The sequence below is a fragment of the Chelonia mydas genome, chromosome 4 (genome assembly GCF_015237465.2).
Source record: "Chelonia mydas isolate rCheMyd1 chromosome 4, rCheMyd1.pri.v2, whole genome shotgun sequence".
Lineage (NCBI taxonomy): Eukaryota > Metazoa > Chordata > Testudines > Cheloniidae > Chelonia > Chelonia mydas.
Genome location: NC_057852.1, coordinates 139,498,099 through 139,522,815, shown reverse-complemented (window position 1 = coordinate 139,522,815; position 24,717 = coordinate 139,498,099). Strand labels below are relative to the sequence as shown.

At 54.0% G+C, this 24,717-nt stretch overlaps 1 protein-coding gene across 3 annotated transcripts in view; it reads right to left on the bottom strand.

Moving 5' to 3' along the window:
* HSPA12B (heat shock protein family A (Hsp70) member 12B) overlaps positions 1–24,717 on the bottom strand; it is a 65,772-nt gene that overhangs the window by 21,040 nt on the left and 20,015 nt on the right. For all 3 annotated transcript variants that reach the window (XM_037898428.2, XM_043544976.1, XM_037898427.2), the window contains 6 exons: positions 23,872–23,972; positions 22,420–22,544; positions 17,774–17,960; positions 16,088–16,192; positions 15,413–15,529; positions 9,979–10,150 (listed from right to left, as the gene is read on the bottom strand). In XM_037898428.2, coding sequence (XP_037754356.1) covers positions 9,979–10,150; positions 15,413–15,529; positions 16,088–16,192; positions 17,774–17,960; positions 22,420–22,544; positions 23,872–23,972 — 807 coding nt within the window. The remainder of the gene's footprint in view (positions 1–9,978; positions 10,151–15,412; positions 15,530–16,087; positions 16,193–17,773; positions 17,961–22,419; positions 22,545–23,871; positions 23,973–24,717) is intronic.

Genomic DNA, 24,717 nt, shown 5'->3' with positions numbered 1-24,717 from the left:
ATAGCTGCTTTCAACTACCTGAGAGGTGGTTCCAGAGAGGATGGTTCTAGACTATTCTCAGTGGTAGAAGAGGACAGGACAAGGAGTAATGGTCTCAAGTTGCAATGGGGGAGGTTTAGGTTGGATATTAGGAAAAACTTTTTCACTAGGAGGGTGGTGAAGCCCTGGAATGCGTTACCTAGGGAGGTGGTGGAATCTCCTTCCTTAGAGGTTTTTAAGGTCAGGCTTGACAAAGCCCTGGCTGGGATGATTTAATTGGGGATTGGTCCTGCTTTGAGCAGGGGGTTGGACTAGATGACCTCCTGAGGTCCCTTCCAACCCTGATATTCTATGATTCTATGATTGAATACGAGGAAGGAGAATACTGGCAGGGCGGGATGGGATTCACAGTGCAACTCCCTGAGCTGGAGTTTGGCCAGGACACGGCAGTTACTGCCCCCTCGATTAACACAGGGCAACCAGAGCTTCTCTTCTGAATGACTGAGCAACACAGAGCCCCACGTGCCACGCTGGGGCCTTGCTTCAATATCCACTCAGAGAGCGGAGCACCCCCTAGCCTCTTGGTGAGGTACTGACTGGCTCAAAACTGACAGAGGGATATGGCCCCCCTAGTTACCAGCCCCCCGCATTTCCTCCCAGCCAAGCAATAACTAGCTTCATGCTGCTCAGCTGTAGATCTGACAAGACCAGCACCTGAGCCACTGCTGGCTTGTAACTCCTGTCTGGTCTGTGCTGACCTCACCTCCTTCCCCACCCCCCGGGAGAGGAGTGGACAGGATGGCGCTGTGGCTCCCATGTTGTTCCTGGGTTGATTGTAGCTTTGGGGTGGCGTTTCGCCCCCCGCCCCCGAAGCTCTCATTACGCTGGGGCAGGGAGGAAACACAAAGATGCCAGATAAAAAGCAGGGCTGGCCAAGATGTGTTTGGTCAGCGAAGCCAGGAAGGGTGGGGAGATGTGTGGAGAGGGTGGGGCTGCCTGTCCAGGGGTCTATTTTCGGCTCACTGGGATGTGCTTTTCCCTGTTAGCTCATCAGCTTTTGCCCAAGGATGTAACAACAAACAACCGGCATGTCGCTAAACGCTCCCGCCCCACAAAACCTCTCGCTCTGTAAAACGCAGGCACGGATCATGGGGAAGAAACAGGCCTATGGGGTCGGACTGAGCCCACAGCTCTCTGCGGTTCATTTACTGCTATTCATTAATTATTATTATTCCGGTATGAACGCCACTGCCTCCCAGCAGCATGCTGAGCACCGTACACCGAGCACAGACAGGTCCCTGCCTCCAAGATCGTACAGTCTAGAGGCCAGATGCTCAGCTAGTGTAAATCAGCTTCAGTGGTGCAAGACGGATCTACACCTGTTAAAGCTCTCGCCTTGTATTCACCATTTGCGCCTGCTTTGTCCACAATGTCCTGGGCAATGATTCTACTGCTGGGGTACAGCTAGGGTAGGGATGCCAGACATCCTGATATTAGGGGCGTTGTCTTATATATGCAACTATACGCCCCCCTCCCCCCCGGGGGAAAAAAAAAGTGTTCTGGTTTTTCACACGCGCTACCTGGCCACCCTAAGCTAGGGTACTTTCTCAGGAGGTAAATATTACAGAGCCTGCAGTGGAAACTAGGGCAATGAGCGGTGTTTAAGCAGCACCACCCTCTGCTGGAGGGAACCAGAGCTGCTTAGCTGTGTGTCAGATCTTCTATACTTAGTGGAGTTTCTCCTTTAGCTCAAGTAGCTTTAACCAGGGCTTTTAAAGCAAGGAACCTGGGTTCTGCCCCTGGTATTGTGAGGGAGTTCTCAGCGGCCATGGTGTCTACTCTGACGCTCCTAGACAGTTCGGGATTTGCTCTAATGTCTTGTGGTGTGACTGCGCCTGAAAAACAGGTTGAAAGCTCAGCGGCTCTGAATTTAACAAGAGGACGGGCAAAATGAAAGCCAAGGGACAAGAGGGAGAGGGACAGACACAAGCAAGCACAGGGAAACCAAAGGCTTAGCTGAGACAGAGACAGTTTAAACTGGAAATTTAAGGCCAGGAAAGTAAGGGGGGGGATTTGGGGACGCCCGGGGCAGATTGGAAGGAGAGCAAGAGATGTTTTTACAGATGAGAGACCTGTAAGAAAACAGGGTTATGACCATGGGAGACTTTAATTACTCAGATCTTGACTAGGAAAACATCTATTGTCTGCCCAAAGCCGACCAGGTGTCTGGAGATATTAAAGCAAGGCAGGATATTTGCTTCTCTAATGCAGTTTGTCAAACAGCCAGTCAGAGGCTCTTCGGAGGAAATGAACCAAACAGAAGGAAGGCAGAAGTTGGGTGAATAGATGAGCTGGAGATTGTACAACAAGAGGGGCAATCTTGTGGTTAAGACACAAAACCGGCCAGCTGTGTGACCTTGGGCAAGTAGCACCACTGTTCTGTGCCTCTGTTTCCCCATTGGTAGAGGAGGACAATTCTAGCTGTTTAGCTGGCCACCATGACTATAGCATCTCACAGGCATTAAAACAGTAGATAAGAATTATTGTTCCCATTTTATAGCTAACACCACAGCCTGGCTCTTATCTAGTGCTATTCATCGGTAGATCTCAAAGGAGGGTGGTACCATGATCCCCATTTTACAGACGAGGAATCTGAGGCCCAGAGAGATTAAGTGACTTGCCCAAGGTCATACAGGGAGTTTGGGGCAGAGCCAAGAATCAAATCTAGGTCTCCCTAGTTGCAAGCCAGTACCTTCACCACGTGACCATCCTGCCCCAGTGAGGCTGGGCAGACAAGCAGACAATATTCTAACATGCTCTGAGCTCACCTGCGAGAGAGGGACATTATTACGAACTCCTGGTACAGATGAGAAGGAGCCTGGCAGAGCTGCTGGGTAGATCCGTGTTGTGTCACAGAAGGCGTGACGGATCGGACAGCTCTGGACAAACTCCTCCGTCACGCGATGGACCCTGGTGCCCTGTGTCAAATGACACCTTCCGGTCAGGCCAGAGGCCTGTGTCTGGCTGGTTTATACTGAAGCCCACAAATGGCACCCGCCTTGCAGCACAAACCCTCCCTGGTTCCAGCACAGAGACAGGCTGACACTCAGCACGCGTGGTCCCTCGTGCCTACGTGGGCTAAGGTCCTGGGGGCTGAGCTAGCCACACGGGCACCACCACGCTGTTGAGCCTTTAGTCATGCCGGTGGCACTCATGGAGTTTATAGGACTTGAGGCCCAGCTCCTCAGAAGGCATTCAGGTGCCTAACTCCCACTGGGATCAGTGCTGCTGCCACAGCAGATGTGACAGCGGAGGGTGGGCTGCAGGACACAGACAGACCCCGTGGCTCTCACGGCATCAGCGCTGGACTAACCCAGGCCCCAGACAGGCCTGGAATGGAGTGCAGCCTCTGTCGCAGACGGCCACAGCGTTGCTTTCTCGGAGCAAAGAGGACAGCCCTGGGTGACTCTGTTTACCCACAGAGAAGAAACAGCAGGCCAGTGGCAGGGCAGGGTCCCTTCCTCACATGCCATCTTCTGCCTGACCTGGAGAGGCAGCCTCCGGGAGTGGGAAGAGCCTAGTAAGCCCATGCCTCTCTGTTGGGACGGCCAGCAAGGGGGCCAGTTAGGACTGTAGACGCTTGGCCTACGGGCCCTGGGCTGAGACTGGTGTGTGTTCCACAGCAGAGCTCTACTGTAGTCGTGATGCACACATCCAGCTTGCATCTCTTGGCAGGTGATGAGGGAGAGGCCCTGCGGGATGCAGGGCAGACGAGGGCAGGTGTTCTCTGCTTTTCTGTAAGCTGCACTAGGGGAATGAAGGGGTGGCCCAAATTGCAGAGCTCCATGTGATTGGCAACCTCAGTGTCTGGCCGTACCGCAGTTCCTGAGGACAGACTAGATTCTGTTCTCAGCTACACAGAACTGCAGTGGAGCCAGGGCTGGATTCGGTTTCCAGTTATCTTGGGGTAAATCCAGAATCACGCACTGACTGCCATGGGGTTGGAGCCAGATTCTGATCTCCGTAACTCTAGTGTAAATCCAGACTCACCCTGCTGACTTCAGTGTGTGTCTCTCTAATGCTAAACCTGACCCAGGCTCATCTCTGGGATAGCGACGTGATGGAGCGACTGGGGATTTACACTGATTGGATCTGGCCAGCTGGACCTGAAAGGCCAGGCGCACTCCAGCTTGCTAGGAGTTCAGGATCGTGGATCTGACTTTGAACATCCAGGAAACTGCAAAGGACGTCCAGGAATCCGAACCAGACAGTGTAACCTAAATGAAGTCCCAAGTGAAGGGGTGGGAGGGGGGTCATTCCCAAATAAGAGCCCTGAAATCAGCCCAGACAGTCAGAAAGGAACTGAGCTGCGGGATTTCTGTAAGCAGAGCAGCTGAGCGCCAGCCAAGTACCCATAATGCAGACCAGATGGGGCTGCCTTCCCCCTCTCACACTGACATTATTCGCATTATTTTTTGTTTTGATATGGGAACCCTCTGACCCGGCCTCAGTGAGCTCAGGAAACAGGGCTGGTTCCGTGGCTAATTTCCCAGAGGGGCCACTTGCTGCTTTGGAGAGACACTTTCCCTGCAACCACAGGGGGCTCTGAAAGCTTTTGCCTTTCAAACACACACACCCACACCCACACACACATGTGCATTCACACACACACAAACACACACAAACGCACGCACACACACACACATGCACTCACACATGCAGACGCACACACCAGCATGCACTCGCACCCACACCCACACGTGCATTCACACACACACACACACACACAAACACATGCACTCACACATGCACAGGCACACACCAGCATGCACTCACACCCACACGTGCACACATGTGCACGTGCACACACACACATGCGCACACGCCCACACAGACGCACACACGCACGGGCCTCATTGTTTCGCCAGCGACTGTCCCTCTGGCGCCAGGGCGATGAGGCCTGATGACGGAGGGAGGGTCTCTGGGGCTAGCGGGAAGGAGACGAGAAAGGGCAGAAGCCTTAAGAGCAACATGGAGCTTGACGGGAAACAGACACGGGGACGTGGTTTGTGAACCACGGGTCTGATCCTCAGCAGCTGCAGCCAATGTGGGCGCTCAGCGCCATTCAGGATCAGGCCCATCGTGCCATGGGAATAGGGGTTCTGCAGAGCTCCTAACCTCTTCTTGCCCCACCCCCACCTTTGGAGCTTCGCATCTGCCCCCTCAGGGCCCTTCATGGCTCTGCCCTGCCTGGCTCACCCGCTCTTATCGCCCCTGCCCTGTCAATAGGCCACCTCCAACACCTGCTCCTCCCCAGACCCGGTGACCCAGCGCCTCTGGCCCCCATCTGCTGGGACGCAGTAAGGACTCAGCCAGGCAGGGGGGGCGAGGCTGGGCGCCACCGGGGAGAGAGGGTTCAGACATGAACGTTGCGGGGACCCAATATAACGCATACACTCACCGCCCCCATATCTACACGTGGCCATGTACAACACGGACATATTACATACACGCACACACACGAATACCCCACCCGTTTAGACGTAGACAGACGCTGGGAATGGGCGCCAGGGAATGGATCACTCAATCATTGCTCTGCTCTGTTCGTTCCCCCTGGGGCACCTGGCACTGGCCACTGCTGGAGCACAGGATACTGGGCTGGATGGACCTTTGGTCTGAGCCAATACGGCCGCTCTTATGTTCTTATATCACACACTCTCTCTCTCTCTCTCTCACACACACACACAAATGATTCCTAGCCACCACATTGCCTACCCAGGTCCCGATTCCGAGTTGTACTTCAGCACGAGCGGCCCTTTTGATTTCACAGGGACTACACATGTTTATAGTTACACATGTGCTAAAATATCTGACTGAACTGAGGCCAGGCCTGGCCTGTTGAGCTCCACATAACCTTCTTATCAGGACCTCCATGATCCCCCTTCCCCCATGTGTTGGTTACACTCTGTTGCTGTGTCTGGCCTTTGACTTTTCGGGGTCGGGAGTGAGCCTACCTCTGTGTCTATACAGCACCTAGCACACCTGGGTCTTGATCTCGGTTGGAGTCTCTGGGTGCTAAAACCAGTGAAAATAACGACACATCTCCCATTACCAGAGCTCAGAGTCAGTCGAGGGGGTGGGGGTGGGGATTCTATCTCCAGCAGGTCCCGTGCACTGTCGGGTGTAACATCCAGAATTAGCATCACTTATGATTTGTCTGGAGCTGGCAGTTCATAGATTATAGAGAACAAAACCAGGCGGGTCCATTGTGATCATCTAGTCTGATCTCCTGTCTAACACAGGCCCTGAATTAATGCCTGTTTGAACTACAACAGATCTTTTAGAAAATCATCCAATGTTGATTTTAAAATTGCCAGTGATGGAGCCACCACCCCAACCCTTGATAAACTGCTCCAATGGTTAATTACCCGCACTGTTAAAAATATGTACCTTATTTCCAGTCTGAATTTGTCTAGCTTCAACTTCTAGCCATTGGGTCTTGTTAGACCTTTCTCTGCTATTTTGAAGAGCCCTCCACATCAAATTTCTGTTTCCCTATAGGTACCTATAGACTGTGATCAAATCACCCCTTAACCTTCTTTTTACTAAATGTAACAGGTTTGTTTCTCACTGTAAGGCAGGTTTTCCAATCTGTTAATCACTCTCGTGGCTCTTCTTTGAGCCATTTCCAAGTTATCAACAGCCTTCCTGAATTGTGGGCACCAGCCCTGGACCCAGGATTCCAGCAGCAGTCACACCAGTGCCAAATACAGAGGTCAAATAACCTCTCTGCTCCTACTCACTATTCTCTCTTTATGCATCAAATGATTGCAGGAGCCCTTTCAGCCAGAGCATCACGCTGGGAGCTCATGTTCAGCTGATTATTCAGCATGACCCCCCCATTTTTTTCAGAGTCACAGCTTCCTAGGATACATCCCCCATCCTGTAAGTATTGCCTTCCTTCTCGTTTCCCTACATCTATGACTTTACACATGGCCATATTAAAACACATACTGTTTCCTTGCTCCCAGTTTGCAAACCTAAATCAGATCTCTCTGTATCACTGACCTGACCTATTCATTAGTTACCACATCCCCAACATTATATCATCTGCAAACTTTATCAGCGATGATTTTATGTTTTCTTCCAGGTCATTGATAAAACTGTTAAATAGTGCAGGGACAAGAACCAACCCCACTAGAAACACACCCAATCGATGATGATTCCCTATTTACAGTTACACATTGAGACCTATCAGTTAGGCCGTTTTTAAGCCAAATAATGTACGGCAGGTTGATTTTGTATCATTCTAGTCTCTTAATCAAAATGTCCTGTGGTACCAAGTCAAACATCTTACAAGGGCTAAGTCTATTACACCAACATTGTTACCTTTATCAACCAAACTGGTAATCTCATCAAAAAGACATCAAGTTAGTCTGACAGGATCGATTTTCCATAAACCCATATTGACTGACATTAATTACATTACCCTCCTTTAACTCTTTATTAATCAAGTCCCTTATGACCCCTTCTGTCGTTTTGGCTGGAATTGATGTCGGGCTGACAGGCCAATAAATATCTGCATTGTCCTGTTCACCCTTTTTAAATACTGGCACAACATTAGCTTTCTTACAGTTCCTTGGAAATTCCCCAGTGTTTCAAGACTTGTTGAAAATCAGCATTAACTGACCAGCAAACTCCTTGGCCAACTCTTTTAAAATTCTTGGTTGCAAGTTATTTGGACCAGCTGATTTAAAAATATCTAACTTTAGTAGCTGCTGTTCAAACTCTTCCTGGGTTACTGTTAGAATAGAAAGAATTTCATCATCATCATCATCATGTGGTATGATGAGAACGGCCAGACTGGGTCAGACCAAACATCCATCTAGCCTAGTCTCCTGTCTTCCGACAGTGGCCAATGCCAGGTGCCTCACAGGGAATAAACATAACAGGTAATCATCAAGTGATACTTTCCATGTGGCTCATTCCCAGCTTCTGGCAAACAAGAGGCGAGGGACACTATCCCTGCCCATCCTGGTTAATAGACGTTGATGGACCTATCCTCCATGAACTTATCTAGTTCTTTTTAACCCTGTTATAGACTTGGCCTTCACAACATCCTCTGGCAAAGAGTTCCACAGGTTGACTGTGTGTTGTGTGAAGAAACACGTCCTTTTGTTTGTTTTAAACCTGATGCCTATTAATTTCATTTGGTGATCCCTAGTTCTTGTGTTATGAGAAGAAGTAAATAACACTTCCTTATTTACTTTCTCCACACCATTCACGACTTTATAGACCTTAGTCATATCTCCCCTTAGTTGTCTCTTTTCCAAGGTGAAAAGTCCCAGTCTTATTAATCTCTCCTCATATGGAAGCCGTTCCATATTCTTAATCATTTTTGTTGCCGATTTCTGAACCTTTTCCAATTCCAATAGATCTTTTTTGAGATGGGATGACCAGATCTGCACGCAGTATTCAAGGTGTGGGTGTACCATGGATTTATATAGAGACAAGATGATATTTTCTGTCCTATTATCTATCCCTTTCTTAATGATTCCCAACATTGTGTTCTATTTTTTGACTGCCGCTGCACATTGAGTGGATTTTTTCAGAGAACTGAAGTCAATGACTCCAAGATCTCTTTCTTGAGTGGTAACAGCTAATTTAGACCCCATCTTTTTATAGGTACAGTTGGGATTATGCTTTCCAATGTGCATTACTTTGCATTTATCAACATTGAATTTCATCTGCCATTTTGTTGCCCAGTCACCCAGTTTTGAGAAACCCTTTGGTAGCTCTTCGTAGTCTGCCTGGGACGTAACTATCTTGAGTAGTTTTGTATCATCTGCAAATTTTGCCACCTCACTGTTTACCCCTTTCCCCAGATCATTTATGATGTATCTGGCATTGCACAAGCCACAGAATGAGACAGTGGAAAGAGCTGGCAGTCTAACAGATGAGCACAGAGAAGAGGAGTGCCTCGGGAAAGCCCAGGGTGGCGGGAACCCAGGGCTTCCCTGGTGGTAGAAGGAAATCTTCAGCAAGGATTTGAATGGGGAAAGGGTTTTGTTTTGGCAATCTGCAACTCGTCCTAGCGTAGAAGCAGCAGGGAGCCGGGACTGAGAGAAGAGATGAACAGAGTGGCACGGCTGGTGATGCTGATGGGGCTATATTAAGTGGAGAGGTGCAGGCTGGGAAAGCCTAGGGATGTTTTCTGAGAAAGAGAGACCGGTTCTGCCCAGGAGTCCCGAACCAGCCCCTGCCAATGCTGAGCAGCTCCCAGCAGGCTGGCCTGGGACAAAGCTCTCTGGCCTAGCCCTGCTGCAACAGTGCAGAGGAAACAACCCAGGACGTGGCAGCTGGTTCTGACATCTCACCAAAGCCGCCTGGAATAACTGCTCTTTTACTAGCTGCAGTTTGTTCCATTAATACGCCCAAATGAAAGGCGCACGTGGGAATTTCAACCACTGCTCCCCGACACAGCCCGGGCTGAGAACTGGCTGGGTGCCATCGGTTCCGTGATCCAGCCAGGCAGTGTAGCTGGCACCCCTGGCATGACGTGGGAAGACACGCAGCAAGTGCCTCCGACCGCTCAATCGGCACCCCAAATCCTGACCTGTAGCACCCTGTGTGATGCCTGTGGTGGCCCCCCCAGCTCTGCCAACGCGCCTCCCCCCTGCACCGCTGAGATCCCCGCTGTTCCAGTCCTGGGACCCCTCCACCACTCGGTTACCACATCACAGCCCGGAGCTGCAGGCCCACCTGCTGTTCCCCACAATTTGGCCATCACCCTCTGCCGGGACCGGCAGCACCCTGCTAGTCTCCCCCGGGGGACTTTCTTGAGCAGAGATGGCCGGTTGTGCTGAACTGTACAACGCAGACACACAGTCTGTCGGGGTCGGGCTGGGGCCAGCGAGCTAATTCCGCTTGTGGCCCACCCCACGGCTCAGCTGTCCCCAGACCCCCAGACGAGGTGTCCATAGTACAGCAGTTGCTTACCCTGCCTGAAGCTGGAGTCGATGGAGAGCTCTGGTGCGAGGCCATTGGCGAGAGGTTTGCAGCTCAAGTCAATCAGCTGATTGAGGCGGAGCTTCCTGCAATAGATGGAGGCTGCTTCCGGCTCCAGCGCGATCAACAGCTGCTCCGGGTTTGCGGGGGGAACCAAGCCGGCCTGTGGAGCGTAGGAAGGCAAGGGACCAAGGCGGTTACAAGGATAGGCAAAGGGAAAGGGGCTGCATAAGGAGGTCACGCTGCCGGCTCAATGTGATGGCAGAGATGATTGGCTTGGTTATCTGACCCACGGGGGTTCTATGGGTGTATGCTCCCCGCAGGGCCCCGCCTTGCGGCATCAGCATGTGCTCTCAGGTGGTGAGTCACTGAGCCGATCTGAAGGCTTCTGGACTCAGGCTATGAATCAAAGAACCCTCCTGCTTTCCCAGGGTTGGGCCCCTTTCCCTCCCTGCCCCTGTGGGTCCCAGGGCAGCTAATGTCTCCCATCTCACTGTGGGTTTCAGATCCTATCACTGACCTGCGGAACTCTCTGCTGCAGGAGAGGCTCGAGGACAAAGCAAATAAGTACATTTTCTAAAAACAAGGATTAGCCATCGACAGGAATAAGATCTGCATCTAGAATGGTGCTATTCAGAATACAACAAATCAAGGCCTACCAGTCCTCATGCATGCAGCTGCAGCCAGGAGTTACCTTCCCCACGGGACAGTATTGTGTAGCCCACCGTTTCAGTGTGTGTGTGAAATGTTCCCCTCTAGTAGCTGGTCTGCCAAAGAGTATAAGAGCCCACTGCTGCTACCAGCTAATGAAGTTATCCCTTTACCTCAAACAGTAGAGGCCCATGCTGTAAAGAACATGGAAATCACCCGACTAGACCAGTCCAGGATCCATCTAGCCCAGTTCCCTGTCTCCTATGGGCAGCACTAGCTGCTTCGGAGGAAGGAGCAAGAACCCCACAGCAGGGAGATGTGGGGAAATCTGCCCCCAGGACGGTCTCATTCTAACTCCTAATGCCTAGACACAGGCTGAAGCCCTGAAGCCGGAGGCTTTATACCCCTTGTAGCCCTATCTAGCCCTTCAGTGAAGGTCCCAGGCTCATCCCAGGCTGGCCCGGGGTGCAGGGGCTACAGCACTCATTGCACTGTGGGGTTTTGCACCTTCTTTTGCAGCCCCGGCCACTGGCTGCTTGAGGAGACAGGATTCTGGGCTACAGGAATGGCTGGGGGGGTTGCCACGCGACCGGCCCGTTGGACAGGCTGCTGGGGGGAGAGGGGGGTGGGCCTGTGACCAGCTGCTGGGAAGTGCTGCTAGGCACGCCCCTTGGATGGACTGTTGGGGGATTGCCGTGGGGCAGGCCCCTTGGATGGACTGTTGGGGGATTGCCGTGGGGCAGGCCCCTTGGATGGACTGCTGGGGGATTGCCGTGGGGCAGGTCCCTTGGATGGACTGCTGGGGGATTGCTGTGGGGCAGGTCCCATGACCAGCTGCTGGGGGGGTGCTGTGGGGCAAGCCCCAAGGATGTGCTGCTAGGGCGGGTGCTGTGGGGATGGCCCTATGACCAGCCACTGGAGTGCCATGGGGCAGGCCCCAGGGATGGGCTGGTAGGGGAGTGCTGTGGGGATGGCTGTGGGACAGGTCCCATGACCAGCCACTGGAGGAGTGCCATGGGGCAGGCCCCTTTGATGGGCTGCTAGGGATTGCCGTGGGGCAGGCCCCATGACCAGCCGCTGGAGGAGTGCCATGGGGCAAGTCCCAGGGATGGGCTGCTAGGGAGGTGCTGTGGGCCAGGTCCCATGACGAGAGCTGTGGGTCAGGGATGGGCTGCTAGGAATTGCCATGGGGCAGGTCCCATGACGAGCAGCAGGGGCAGTGCTGTGGGGCAGGTCCCATGACCAGCCGCTGCAGGAGTGCTGTGGGGCTGGCCCCACGGATGGGTTGCTGGGGAGGTGCTGTGGGCAAGGTCCCATGACGAGTGGCAGGGGCAGAGCCGTGGGGCAGGCCCCAGGGATGGGCTGCTAGGAATTGCCATGGGGAAGGTCCCATGACGAGCAGCAGGGGCAGTGCTGTGGGGCAGGTCCCATGACCAGCCCCTGGAGGAGTGCTGTGGGGCAGGCCCCACGGATGGGTTGCTGGGGAGGTGCTGTGGGCCAGGTCCCATGACGAGTGGTGGGGGGAGAGCCGTGGGGCAGGCCCCAGGGATGGGCTGCTAGGAATTGCCATGGGGCAGGTCCCATGACGAGCAGCAGGGGCAGTGCTGTGGGGCAGGTCCCATGACCAGCCGCTGCAGGAGTGCTGTGGGGCTGGCCCCACGGATGGGTTGCTGGGGAGGTGCTGTGGGCAAGGTCCCATGACGAGTGGCAGGGGCAGAGCCGTGGGGCAGGCCCCAGGGATGGGCTGCTAGGAATTGCCATGGGGAAGGTCCCATGACGAGCAGCAGGGGCAGTGCTGTGGGGCAGGTCCCATGACCAGCCCCTGGAGGAGTGCTGTGGGGCAGGCCCCACGGATGGGTTGCTGGGGAGGTGCTGTGGGCCAGGTCCCATGACGAGTGGTGGGGGGAGAGCCGTGGGGCAGGCCCCAGGGATGGGCTGCTAGGAATTGCCATGGGGCAGGTCCCATGACGAGCAGCAGGGGCAGTGCTGTGGGGCAGGTCCCATGACCAGCCGCTGGAGGAGTGCTGTGGGGCAGGCCCCACGGATGGGTTGCTGGGGAGGTGCTGTGGGCCAGGTCCCATGACGAGTGGTGGCGGGAGAGCTGTGGGGCAGGCCCCAGGGAGGGGCTGCTAGGGATTGTCGTGGGGAGGATCCCATGACGAGCAGCAGGGGCAGTGCCGTGGGGCAGATCCTGGGGTCTGACTCCTGTCAGACACTGAACCCAGCAGTCAGGTTTGTGATCCTGCCCTTCCCCGTGTGGGACAAAGAGGAGCCCAGAGCTGCCAAGCCAGGCAAACCACTGCCGTGGCCCCGGCTCCTCTCTGAGAGCAGGCGTCGTTCCTCCTGACCCCGCTGCGTCCTGGATGCCAGCCTGGCGGAGTCCGACGCTGCTTTATTCAGCCTCAATTATACCCTGCTGGAGCCAGCTAATAAACCCGAGGGGCGCCCAACCCCTAATCACCTGCGGTCTGTCGCCCTCTCCTTCCCGCAGCTCCCCCTCCTTTCCCCTCCCCTTCCCCCCTTGCTCTCTCTGCGAGCAGATCTCCCCTCCACCCTTCACGTCCTCTGTTGATGTGGCTGTGAAACAATACAGCGGGGGTGGGGGGGGAGGAGCAGAACCGATCTGCCGGGGAGGGGACTGTTCTGGCCCCCACACAGACCCATGTTCTCATCTGCTCGCCGGGAGCCAAGACGTGGTCAGCTGAAGCAGCAGCTTGGAGCACGCCACAAGCAGCTCGGCGGGCCCCAGAATCAAATCCTCCACAAGCCCCTGAAGGGACATTATCTCCTACGGGGGAAGGAAACGCACAAGGATGTGCTGGAATGGCCCTGGGAAGTGCTAGCCCCTGGCTTTGCGGGTCAGTACCAAACGAATGTTCCAGCACCATGCTAGAGGACCCTGGGCTCTCTTTCGGAAGAGCCGGGGAATCAAAGTCTTGGTCACTGGAGGTCCTTAAAGAGACCAACAAAACAGGGTTGTTAGTCCCTGGCCCTAGCCCATTCTGCCTCCCTAGATTACTCCAACAGTTTCGACCAGCGTCCTTCATCCACTGGACTAAACTGTCATGCAGCACTGCAGTGCGTTGCTACGTTCCACCCCAGAAGTGGCTGCATGAGCCCTGGGGAGAGCCTATAGATCAGCCTGCGAGGTGACCAAAGAGCCAGCCAAAATATCGGATCTGATTTACTCACTGACGGGTTCTCAATGAGGGATCAATTGCTGGGAGGGGAGCGGTTAATGCAAGGGTTCTCAAACTGGGGGTCAGGACCCCTCAGCGGGTTGCAAGGTTATTACATGGGGGGTTGCGAGCTGTCAGCCTCCACCCCAAACCCGCCTTTGCCTCCAGCATTTATAATAGTGTTCAAAATATTAAAATATGTTTTTAATTGATAAGGGGGGGTTGCACTCAGAGGCTTGCTGTGTGAAAGGAGTCGCCAGCGCCAAAGTTTGAGAGCCACGGGGTTAATGGGATGCCTGTTCTAGTTTTACATAACATAGGAACGGCCGTGCTGGGCCAGACCCATGGTCCATCGAGCCCAGTCTCCCGTCTTCCGACAGTGGCCAGTGGCAAGAGCGTAAGAGGGAATGAACAGAACAGCGCAATTATCGAGTGATCCATCCCCTGTCGTCCACTCCCAGCTTCTGGCAAGCAGAGGTTAGGGACGCCCAGGGCATGGTGTTTGGGCCCAGTTCCAGCAGAAATGCCCACGTGTTCACCAGCAGGCGGGGTCCCTGAAAAGCACTCCTGGATCAGCCCAGGGCCAGCCCTAGGTGTTTTGCTGCCCACGGCAGAAAATGTTTTTGGTGCCCCCACGCAGAGGAGAATAAAACCAACAACCCAGCTGAGCAATGTGGCACCTCTGACAATTGGTGCCCAAGGCAACCAGCCTGTCCGCCTGTCCCTACAGCTGGCCCAGGATCAGCACTCCAGGGGTATGGAGAACACAGACTGAATTAGGGCATGTAGTCACAGCTGGGTTACGGCCATCAGTCCTGGGCAGCTCTAGAGACACGGGGGTTCAGAGAGAAGCGACAAACGCTACCAAGGATTGGCGGAGAAGGACAGATTGTAACTGTCTCGCTGGGCTGAGTGATGACTAATGGGGGGGAATATGACAATAGCCTACAAGCGTGTGGACAGGGCAAGGGTAACAATCCTGCCTGGCTCGACAGCGACTGTTGAACTCGGGGGCTACACCACGAAAAGCATGAACACCACTGCTTGAGGTAAAGGAGTAACTCCCCTAGCTGGCAGCTGTAGTAGACTGTTATCCCCTAGATGCTAGAGGCATCAAAGACTCTACTCTGCTAGCATGAGACGCAGCTCGTCCCAAGCATCTGAGAGCAGGCGTTCAAGTTCCACTCCAGGTGCTACTTTTGCAGGCTGCCCCCACGTGGGCCATCAGGAGGGTTTGACCCCGGAATCGTCAGCACTACGAGGGCCAGCCGTTCCTTCTTCAAGTAAAGGAGGAACTCCATTAATTTGAGCTGGGTTGGACAAAGGCTTGGAGAATGGACTGTACACTACTTATGGCTTTAGTCCCCTGCCACTTGGGTCATTCAAAACCAACACAAACAGCACTCTGGAGAACATAAACATTAAAAATACCCAGACAGGTTAGAGGAGATTGGACATTGCAAAGAAACACCTGCTCTGGCCCAGGAGTGGGGGACGGGAAAGATGGGACCTAATAAATCTCTGGCTACAATGATCCTACTAATCCTTGGAAAACCCCACAAAGCCAAGAAGGGAACCAACACGAGACACCTCACCTTGTATGCTGCTTCCCTCATGAACTGCTTGGCTGGCTGTTTCCAGATGGCAGGCACTGTAATCACCCAGCGGATGGCCTCTTTCTCTTGCAAAGATGGACACTGGTCCTTGAGCTCCTGTTGTAAAAGAAGCAGAAACTGATAGCCAAACCCCATGCTTCAGGGCATACAATAATGGCCTATGGGCGGGTCAGGAAGGAATTCCCCCCGGATGCCATTGTGCCACTGGATGGATGCATTATTGGGAGACAGGTGAGTTATTGGCCCCGGACAGCAGCATTCCTAGTCAGACAGGGAGGCTAATGGAATGAATGGGTCATGGAAAGAACTCTCTGTTGAGTTCTGGAGCTCAGGGTGAAGGCTGTGTTGGGTGCGGGATGCTTGCCCTGACACTGCCTCTGTTGCTTCTCCTCTGTGAGCTGGCGCCTTTCACCCACACTAAGTTCACACAAAAGAGGGAAAGGCAGACCCCCTTTTGAGCTAGCTAGTCCCAGGACAAAGTCCTGCCACCCCCGTCGGTGCTTGCAGCCAAATCCACAGGAGGGTGGTTTCCCTGGCCCATGCCAGCTCTGCTGGGGTTTATCCCCAACTGGCAGGGATTCCACTGGGAAATTCCCCAGTATTTCCAGCTGACTCCCAGGCCTTCCCCCGCCTCGCCCCGGGGAGCTGGACTACCTGCACGGCGTGCTGCTTGAAGAAGCGAAGAGCGTGTGCAAACACCTCCAGCGCCTGGACCTTCTTCCCGTTCACGGCTTCTAATTCGGTTTTCATGGTGAGGTCCTAGCAAAGCAAGACAAACAGCCCGAGATGGTCACGGCCTGAGCCCTGGCCTGCCCCTCGGAGCATGCCCGGCACAGAGCAGTTAGGAGTGCACTGGTTTCTCCAGTGGAGGGTGTGACAGATGTGGAAATTTCCAGCAATGTCCTTGAAAAACATTATTGAATGAAGTGAAGTATCCTTGGAGGCCATTGCATTAAATGTGAAGGATCTGTGTTACTGTGGGCCTGGGCGATCAAAGGACTGTACTGAACCATGTGGCAGACATGAATGGTCTTCTGGGACAATGTATGTGAAGCGCATTTCCTGGAAAACATCGGGGGGCATGGTGTGAATGCAAATTCCTCCCTGCCCCTGTTATGCAAACCCCAGCCTTTTGAAGCTGAGGAAGGGACTAATGTTTATGGATTATCTGTTCCCTGACTCTGAAGATCAATGGCCCAGGCTGGATAAAGGAAAGACTAACCTATGCATGGGGCTGCTTGTTGTGGATGGAGGCTGTTATGAACTTGTACCCACAGAAAAACCCCTTGGTGGGGCCTGAAGGGCTGACTCCTGCGGCAGTGCTTGCTGGAGGTGGGGTGATCAGTAGGAAGCTTATTCGCATGTGCATCAGGGTTTTTATTGTGTTTCGTATGGTTTCTCTGTGATGCTTTTACCGTCAGAATCAATGTGCTTGCTCAGAAAGAGCTGGGTGGTAACGTCTAGCTGTGGGCAATGACACTGGCTGTAGCCTGTGGAGAGATAGCGAAGCGCAGACGCTGGCCTGGTTAGGCTTGTGAGAACAGCACAGTGGAGGCAGGGAACTGTGCAGCCAGGAAATACCTCAGGCAGGAGGGAGAGAGACGCGGGTCTCCGCCCAAGAGAGGTGATGGCTGGCGGGCCCGACGCCTTATCGAGGCAACGGAGGGGAAATGCAGGTGCAGTTGCCCTGAACGGTGACAGAGGGACTGTGCCAAACCCAGCACCCGGAGCGCTGACAAGGAGCTGGGTGCTGTGAGCCCATGAGGTGTTGCTAGAAGTTCTCATCCTCTGGGGGGGGCCGTCACTTCGGCCTCCCAATTGACCTCAGCAAGAGCAGGATCGAGCGCAGTGTTCGGCCACGCGGCTACCTTCTCCGTCTGCTCGGAGCTGGAGCAAGTGGAACGGCGAGCCCACCCAATCAGCAGAGAGGAAACCAAACAGCCATTACCTGGAAGGTGCCGAGGTGCCCAACCCACTGGTCCTTCCTCTGCAAGGATGAGGGGGAAGAGCTACATGGAATTACCTCCCTATGTGGAGGGGCGGGTGGGGGGAAAGGCTGGGGAGTGCAGGCAGGAATGAGGAGGGAGGGAGCTCCACCCATAGGAGGTGCTACGGGAGTTGGTGCAAAAAAATTCCGTGATGCCACATCATTGCACTCAGAAGTGTTCGAATTCGGCATCATGGGAAATAGCAGGTTGAGATCTGCCCTCCCCTGCAGAGTGATAAATCTACAGTTGTGGGGGCTAGAACCTAGCTCCTCCTGCTCCAAAACCCACAGGTCCCTAGTACTTTAGCTAAAGGGGGATCCGAGAGCTACAGGGACAGAAAGGGTTAACTTACACTCGTGCTGTGAATCTTCATCTTAAACTTCTCCAAGTAGAGCCAATCCCGGGCTTCCTCCGGATCGAGATCGTGGTAATAATCCCTGGCTGTGTACCCGAAACTGTGAAAGGCGCCCTCTGGGGTCAGCAAGAGGCTGGTGGGGGTTTTCTGATTGGCCACTCCAGGATCACCTCCCTCCCATTTCCTGCAATGAGGAACCAGGTCAGATTGAGTGTCCCGCCTCTTAAAGGTGACAGGCACCATTTATAATAGCTAAGACTTCCTCTGAACGCCTGGTGGGAGTGGCTAGAAAACCCAGCCAGAGGCTCAAGGTGGGATTGGTTGGTAATAGGGTACAGAGGTTCTCTATTATCATTAGTTATTCATATTACCACTGTATTACTAGGCTTGGACCAGGATCCCACTGTGCTAGGCGCTGTACAAATACAGAACAAAAGACAATCCCTGCCAAAGACAACTGCTACCTGCTGATAGTGGGGGGGGCAGGGGGGGCAGGGGGAAGCACAATTTAAAGATTCACCTCCCCTGAACAGCTTGAGTCATGCCCCCCCCCCCCCCCCCCGCGGCCCTTTCCTGCAGCTCCCAGCTGTTTGCTGCTGCCTCTTCCCATGGCTGCGGCTTGCACCTCGCCAGCTCCAGGAGCTGCTGCACAGCCCGGCTGGCAAACCCTGGCAGAAATGGGGTGGGGGGGGGGCACGTGACCCTGCATGCCACCTCCACACTTGGCCTCTAGTCCCTGCCCCAAAGAACTTACAATCTATATATATGACAAGAGACAACAGGGGAGTGTGAGGAAACTATGAGACAATATTGGCCAGCTTAACTGTTTTGTAGGCCTCACGGCAAAGGAGAGTTTGGAAGGGGGATTTGAGGTAGCTTTGTGGAAGTTGATGGGGAGCTCCTCCCAAGCATGAGGGGCAGCCAGGGAGAACACAGAAAGGGCTGTGTTTAAGAATTTAACAAGTAGGTGATGAAGGCTGGCACCACGGGCCGGTGGGAGGCAAGCCTCGACAGCTCGAGAGTGAAGGAGAGATGACGGGTGGGTGGGGATAGGTCAAAAAGGGCCCTGACAGTGATGACAAGGAGCATATGTTTGTTACAATTGGGAACAGGGAATGGTTCAATTCTGGCCCAGGTTGGAAGAGGGCCAAAAGCCAGGGCTGCCTGACAGCTGTTCAGTGGCCCATGTCTCAAATCAGTCAGAGACTCCTCCTTGGGTTTTTGTCGGGACAGGTGCCCCCATCACAAATCTGGCACTAATTGGGCACCTGGCTGGTAGTCTCAGCAGAACAGGCCAAAGACGGAATGAACTGGATGTGTTAGGACAGGGCAGCATGGGGGAATCTTGCCTTATCACGGCCTGTCCTGGGGATCGAAAGAGGACATTGAGACTATCAACATGGCCTCCTTCACCAACAGTATTCTGTATTATCTATGGATACACAAAAGCCACCGTCTGGCCAAGACGGGGTCTTCACCCAGCCGGGACCAGGATTAGAACCCAGGCACCTTTGCTCAAATTACTAGGCCCTACTTAAATGACCCCCGTTAGCGCTTTTCGACTGCTCGGCTCAATAATTGTGAGCAAAGTTCTCTGTCATATTTGGGGTGCCACCGAGCCCAGCCAGAACCCTACTGATTTGAAAAAGCTCCTTAGTAATTACCCAGCGAGAGAGCCAGCGGGGTCCAGCTGGTGGCCAGAGGGAAGAAGGTGGCAGGGTGGGAGATGGCTGGGTTGCTCATGGTCCCTGACGAGGGGAGCTGCTGGGTGAACTACCAGCCGGCTGGAGGGAGGGAATGAGCAGTAACCCCACGCTGCGAGGTCAGCCCTCAATGAATGGAATCTCTGCAGCCACAGCAGCCCGGCCCCCTCCCTGTCTGGAGCTAACGGGGCCGCGAGCCATGGACAGGAAGGGTTAGGGGCAGGGATACGAGTCTTCAAATGCACCAGTCAGTTTATTTATTACTTGCTAGTCCCTGGGGCACCAGCCCGGCGCTCCAGCCAAGTGGCTGTCTTCCCACCCACGCAGAGTGCGGGAGGGAGCCTTCTCCCACCCCAGCCCCCTCCTCCAGCCTCTGCCAGGCTGACTGCCCCTCCGTTAGCCTCTTCCGCCCTGCCCACATGTCCGCGTGCCATCTCCTGCCGCTCCCCTTACAATCTCTCTGGGTATGTCTACGCCACAATAAAAAACCCGCAGCACCGAGTCTTGGAGCCTGGGTCACAATGTCGACGTCCCCTCCAGCTCCTTTCCCTCAGCCTTCCAGAAGCCAACTGTCTCCCTGCCCTGGGTCTGCATCCACCGTACCCCTCTTCCCCTCCTCCGTGCCCCCAGAGCCTCCTGCCTCTGCTTCCTCTCCTCCAAATCCTCTGGCTTCCACTCACGCCACCCATATCGTCCTCACTCATGGCCCAGCCCGAGGGCCTCGTCTCTGTCTGGCCATTGCCTTCAGTTCCCTCCACCACGCCGGTCTCCGGGACTCCCTCCCCTCAGGGTTTTGTGGTGGAGCGGCTCCCGTCCTGCCTCCAAGACGGCTCCCTCAGCAACTCCTGCTCTCCGGGGGTGTCCCTCAGGGCCGCCCTCCCCAGCCAAGCTCATCTGCTCTCTGGCTGCAATTAACAATGATAATAGGCCTTGTAAAACTCCTCCTAAACAAGGAGCCGACGCTTCTGGCTTCCGGTGGTCCTGTCCTCTGCCACGGGTGGCCCCATGGTCCCAGGTGAATCTATCTGACCAACCTCCAAGCCTGGCCCATTGTCAAAGTATGTCCCTTGTGCATATCTGCAGGTTGGCTGCCCTCAGACCAGGGGCCTGACCGGCTCTGCCAAAGCAGTCACTGTTTGGGGATAGGCACCTCTGGTGAGACGCGGAAAAGTCCCCTATTTGTCCACTCCGGTCGCTACTCCACAACTGAAGGGACCTCACACACCATCTGCCTCGCTGGGGGTCAAGGGCTTCTGCTGCTGCTGTCAGGACTTCTTGGATCGTTCAAAGCAAGAGGCCCTAATTGCTTAGAAACCTGAGCTAGGATCTAGCTCCCAAAGGAAGGATGGCCTTGTGGTTGAAGCACTGTACCGTGACTTGAGAGATCTGGGTCCCAGTTCTGTCACAGACCCTCTTCGTGAACTTGGACAAGTCACTTAATGTCTCTGTGCCTCAGTTTCCCCATCTAGTCAACCCTACAGCGGTGAGGGCCATGCAAGTGGATAGATAAAGTGGTGTCTCTGTGTAGCAGCATTGTCTTGGCCAAAGGCCTGTTGATTGCTTTTGGCAACTAGCTGAAGGAGGTATTGATAAATACATGGGCAGAGGACATCCAGGGATGGCCGGGTGGGGGAGTACAAGAAGCTTGATTGTGAACCAGATGCCGGGTCTTAATTGAGTTGTCCTGAGTAAATAAATTACTCTGTGCGGGGGAGCCCGTCATAGCAGGGCCTGGTGACTAGCTACACTGGGGCTAACCTGCTCTGGTTCAGTTCACAAACAGAAGTACTGAGTTCTCGTGCAGTGACTGCATCCCCCCACCCTCGATACTGCAGCCTCGAACTCTCATTTTACAGCATCCCCAACTCCTCAGGCCCAACGTGCACCTTCCTGACCTTGGCCTCCACCCTCCTGGAGCTCAGAAGATGGCAAAACCCAGCAGAGAGAGGAGGAAATGGCTTATCAGCTAGAGACAGGCCCAAGCCATAACGTGGGGCCTTGGATCTGGGTGTCAGACACCCCAGAGTCAGAGATTGTTGGGTTTAGCCCATTAGGGCTCATTATTAAATTAGGGTCCAGCTTCCAGAGCCTCTGAGACTCCAGCGAAGTTCAGAGCTAGTGGCTTTCGGTCTCTAATATTGGCAGGGGGTAGGAAGCAGACAGAGGAAGGTTTGCCCGGTGGTTGGGGCCCTAACCTGGGATCAGGAGACCTCTCTGCTTTGCGATAGGTTTCTTATGAGACCTGGGACAAGTCTCTGAGACTCCAGCAGTACGCCAGGGATGACAGCACTGCTCTGCCTCACAGTGGGGTTGGAGGTGCCCAGATACTGCGGTGAGGGCCAGATAAGGGCCTAACATAGAATGAAGATGGGACTGAAAGCACCGCCACGTTAGAGCCCTGATCGTGAATCTGTCCTGGCAGGACGCTTGCAGCCCAGGACAAGCTAACCATGGTGCTTGGCTCCTCAATAAAATATGCAGAAAGCAAGAGACGATTCCACCCATCGAGACGAAAAAGGCACACAAGGGACCATCCTCCGTGGCCAGTGCAGGATTGATCCCTAAAGTTTATTCTGCAGGGTGCTGACTCACACCCTGGTACTGATCCCAGCCTTACATACACCTCATCTAGTAGGTATTTTCCTTTGCTTAATATTGTCCCATTATTCCCAGTTATCCCCATCCTGGTCCCAGCTTCTCTCCAGTCCTCGGGATGCTGGGGGAGGATGCTCAGCACTGGGTCTGAGGGAGGGATGATTCAGTGATAGGGAGAAGGGGAAACCATCCAACAGGACAGGGTTAACAGGGTGGACAGACCAAGAGCATGTCCTGTTCCCCAGCTGCTTTGGCGCCCCTGTTAAAAGACAGCGGATGCAGAGAAAGGCCAGACGTCCGCCCACTGTAGCCCCCAAGCCATCATCCCGCAGAGGGACAAGTTACCTCATCATGTGAATGGCCTCGGGGTCGTTGGAGAAGCTGAAGGCATAGCCGCTGGAGGTCGTGCCAAAGTCAATGGCCACCACCACGGAGAAGGAAGTGGGTCGCTGTGCCCGGGCTTCGTTCCTCTGAAACACCACAAGGATCATTAGGAGCAGCCAGACTGGATCAGCACAGGGTCCATCTAATCCTGGACCTTGTGAGCACTGGCCAGTGCCAGCTGCTTCAGAGGAAAGTGCAAGAAATCCCACAGTACGTAGTTACAGGATAACCTGCTCATGGGGAAAGTTTCCTACTGAGTCCCAAAAGTTGGTTTATGCCCTGAACTATGGGAGTTTATATCCTGTCAAAACCCTTGGGGTTGTCACTCCTCACAAATATAACTCTGGATGTTCTCATTAGCCATACAAATGTCCAACCTCCCTCCCCTTTTAAAAAAAAAAAGTAACTAAGATCTGGGTTTCACTAGGATCTTGTGGCAATGAGTTCCACATGCTAACTTTGAAAGGTAAAAAGGGGATTGTGGATAGGGCTGGAGAAAGAGGAACCGTCTACACTCCCTAACTCTATGCACCTCCAGTTGGAGCTGACTAGAGGGTCTGTCGTGTTTATTATCAGGAGAGCCTGAACCAAATCCCCTAAAACTGAACCCTCCCAAACGTTGGAAGAGTTTGGACCCAGATGTGAACTTTGTTGGTCAAACTCATCTTTAAGATACATAAAGACGTCTCTCCCCTGAGGGACACCCTACCGCAACTGAGCCTTTCTCTCATTGAATAACGGAAGATATTGTTGACGTCTTTATGTTGCCATTGAAGCTTCATAAACAATTTAGCATTTGCCTGACTGGTGCACCCCGACAGACCATCTTGTACAGTATTCTGTCTCCAACAAGAGCCAATGCCAGGTCTTCAGGGGAAGGTATGAGAGACCCCCAATGCAGGCGACTGTGCCAGACTGCCCCGGGCAGGCACAGTTCCTTCCTGACGCCAGCTAATGGGCACGTTATGCCCTGAGGATGAGGATTGGTAGCCCTCGTATCAGGAGTCTGATCTCCTCTGTCAAACCAGTCAGTGTTTGCTGATAGGCACCTATGGGGAGATACTGAAAGGGCCTTTCTGTGCACCCCTCTCCCTGCCCCACACCTCCAGGATCTTTGCCAGGCTCAGGAGATGTCACGGCTGCTGCCATGACCTCCCGCCCATCCTCTGACACTGGGCCCACATACGCCACTTCTTGGCTGGCCACTTCATCGGAGAACTGGCCCGCAGCGTGCAGTGGGGCTGACCAGACCATGCCCTACAGCCAGTAGTTTGGTAGCTGGACCAATTCAAGAAGGCCGTGGATGGTGGCAGAACAGGGCCAGAGAAGGGGTGGAGCAAAGAACAGTTCGATGGCCACTCTCAGGGAGCTGCACCCCAGATGACCCGGCGGGGGGCGGGTTCTGTGGCTTACCGGGGACTGGGAGGGCGTGAGTGGCGCGATGCTGCAGCTCTCGTTGGGCATCCCTGGGGAACGGGGTGGGGATGGCGTCTGAGAGCTCTCACCGTTTGTACCTGGCAAACGAACAGAATAAACGATTAGAACAGCACTGGATCCAGTCCTGTGAACCGCCGGCACCGGGGTGAAGGCACCGGGCGCGGCCAGTGACTCTGACGTGACATCGTTTACTGCTCTGTCTCCCCGCCTCCCCGCCCGCCCTGGGGAGAACACTGGCCCTGGGAAGGCGCTTGCACACCGTGGCTCCCCATCCCCTGTTAGTGCCCTGACCGCATTCCGGGTCAGTCTTCACGGCACAGTGAGCCCAGGTGATTGGCACCTCACCTGGGCGTGCGCATGCGCGCTACGAAATCCTACCCACGTTACTGTGCCCTCACCATTTCTGCGCTTGCCTGTGTGTGTTTGGGGGCATATCCCACAATTCTTTGTGCTCAGACGCTCGAAGATTCTTTCCCAGAAGAACTTGTCTCTCCTTTGGGGGGAATCGTGGGAAGGCAATGGAGGACTATCGGCACTCCAGTGATTTTTGCCTGCATTTGTGCTGCAAAGCAGGCAGGTTCCAGACTGAATTAAAGCAGGGCCTGGGTTCTAATGCCAATGGGACCAGTGAAATTGATTGGGAGGAAAAATTCAGACAGATGAAATCCAGGAGTCATTTAAGAAGAGTTTACTAGATTGCCAAAAAGCCATGATTCCATAACTTTGGGTAAAAGCCAAACTTGGTTAAGAGGGGAAGTTAAGACAGCAATTAGAAATAATAACAAATGGAAAAAAGGGGAAGTAGATAGTAATTATTATATA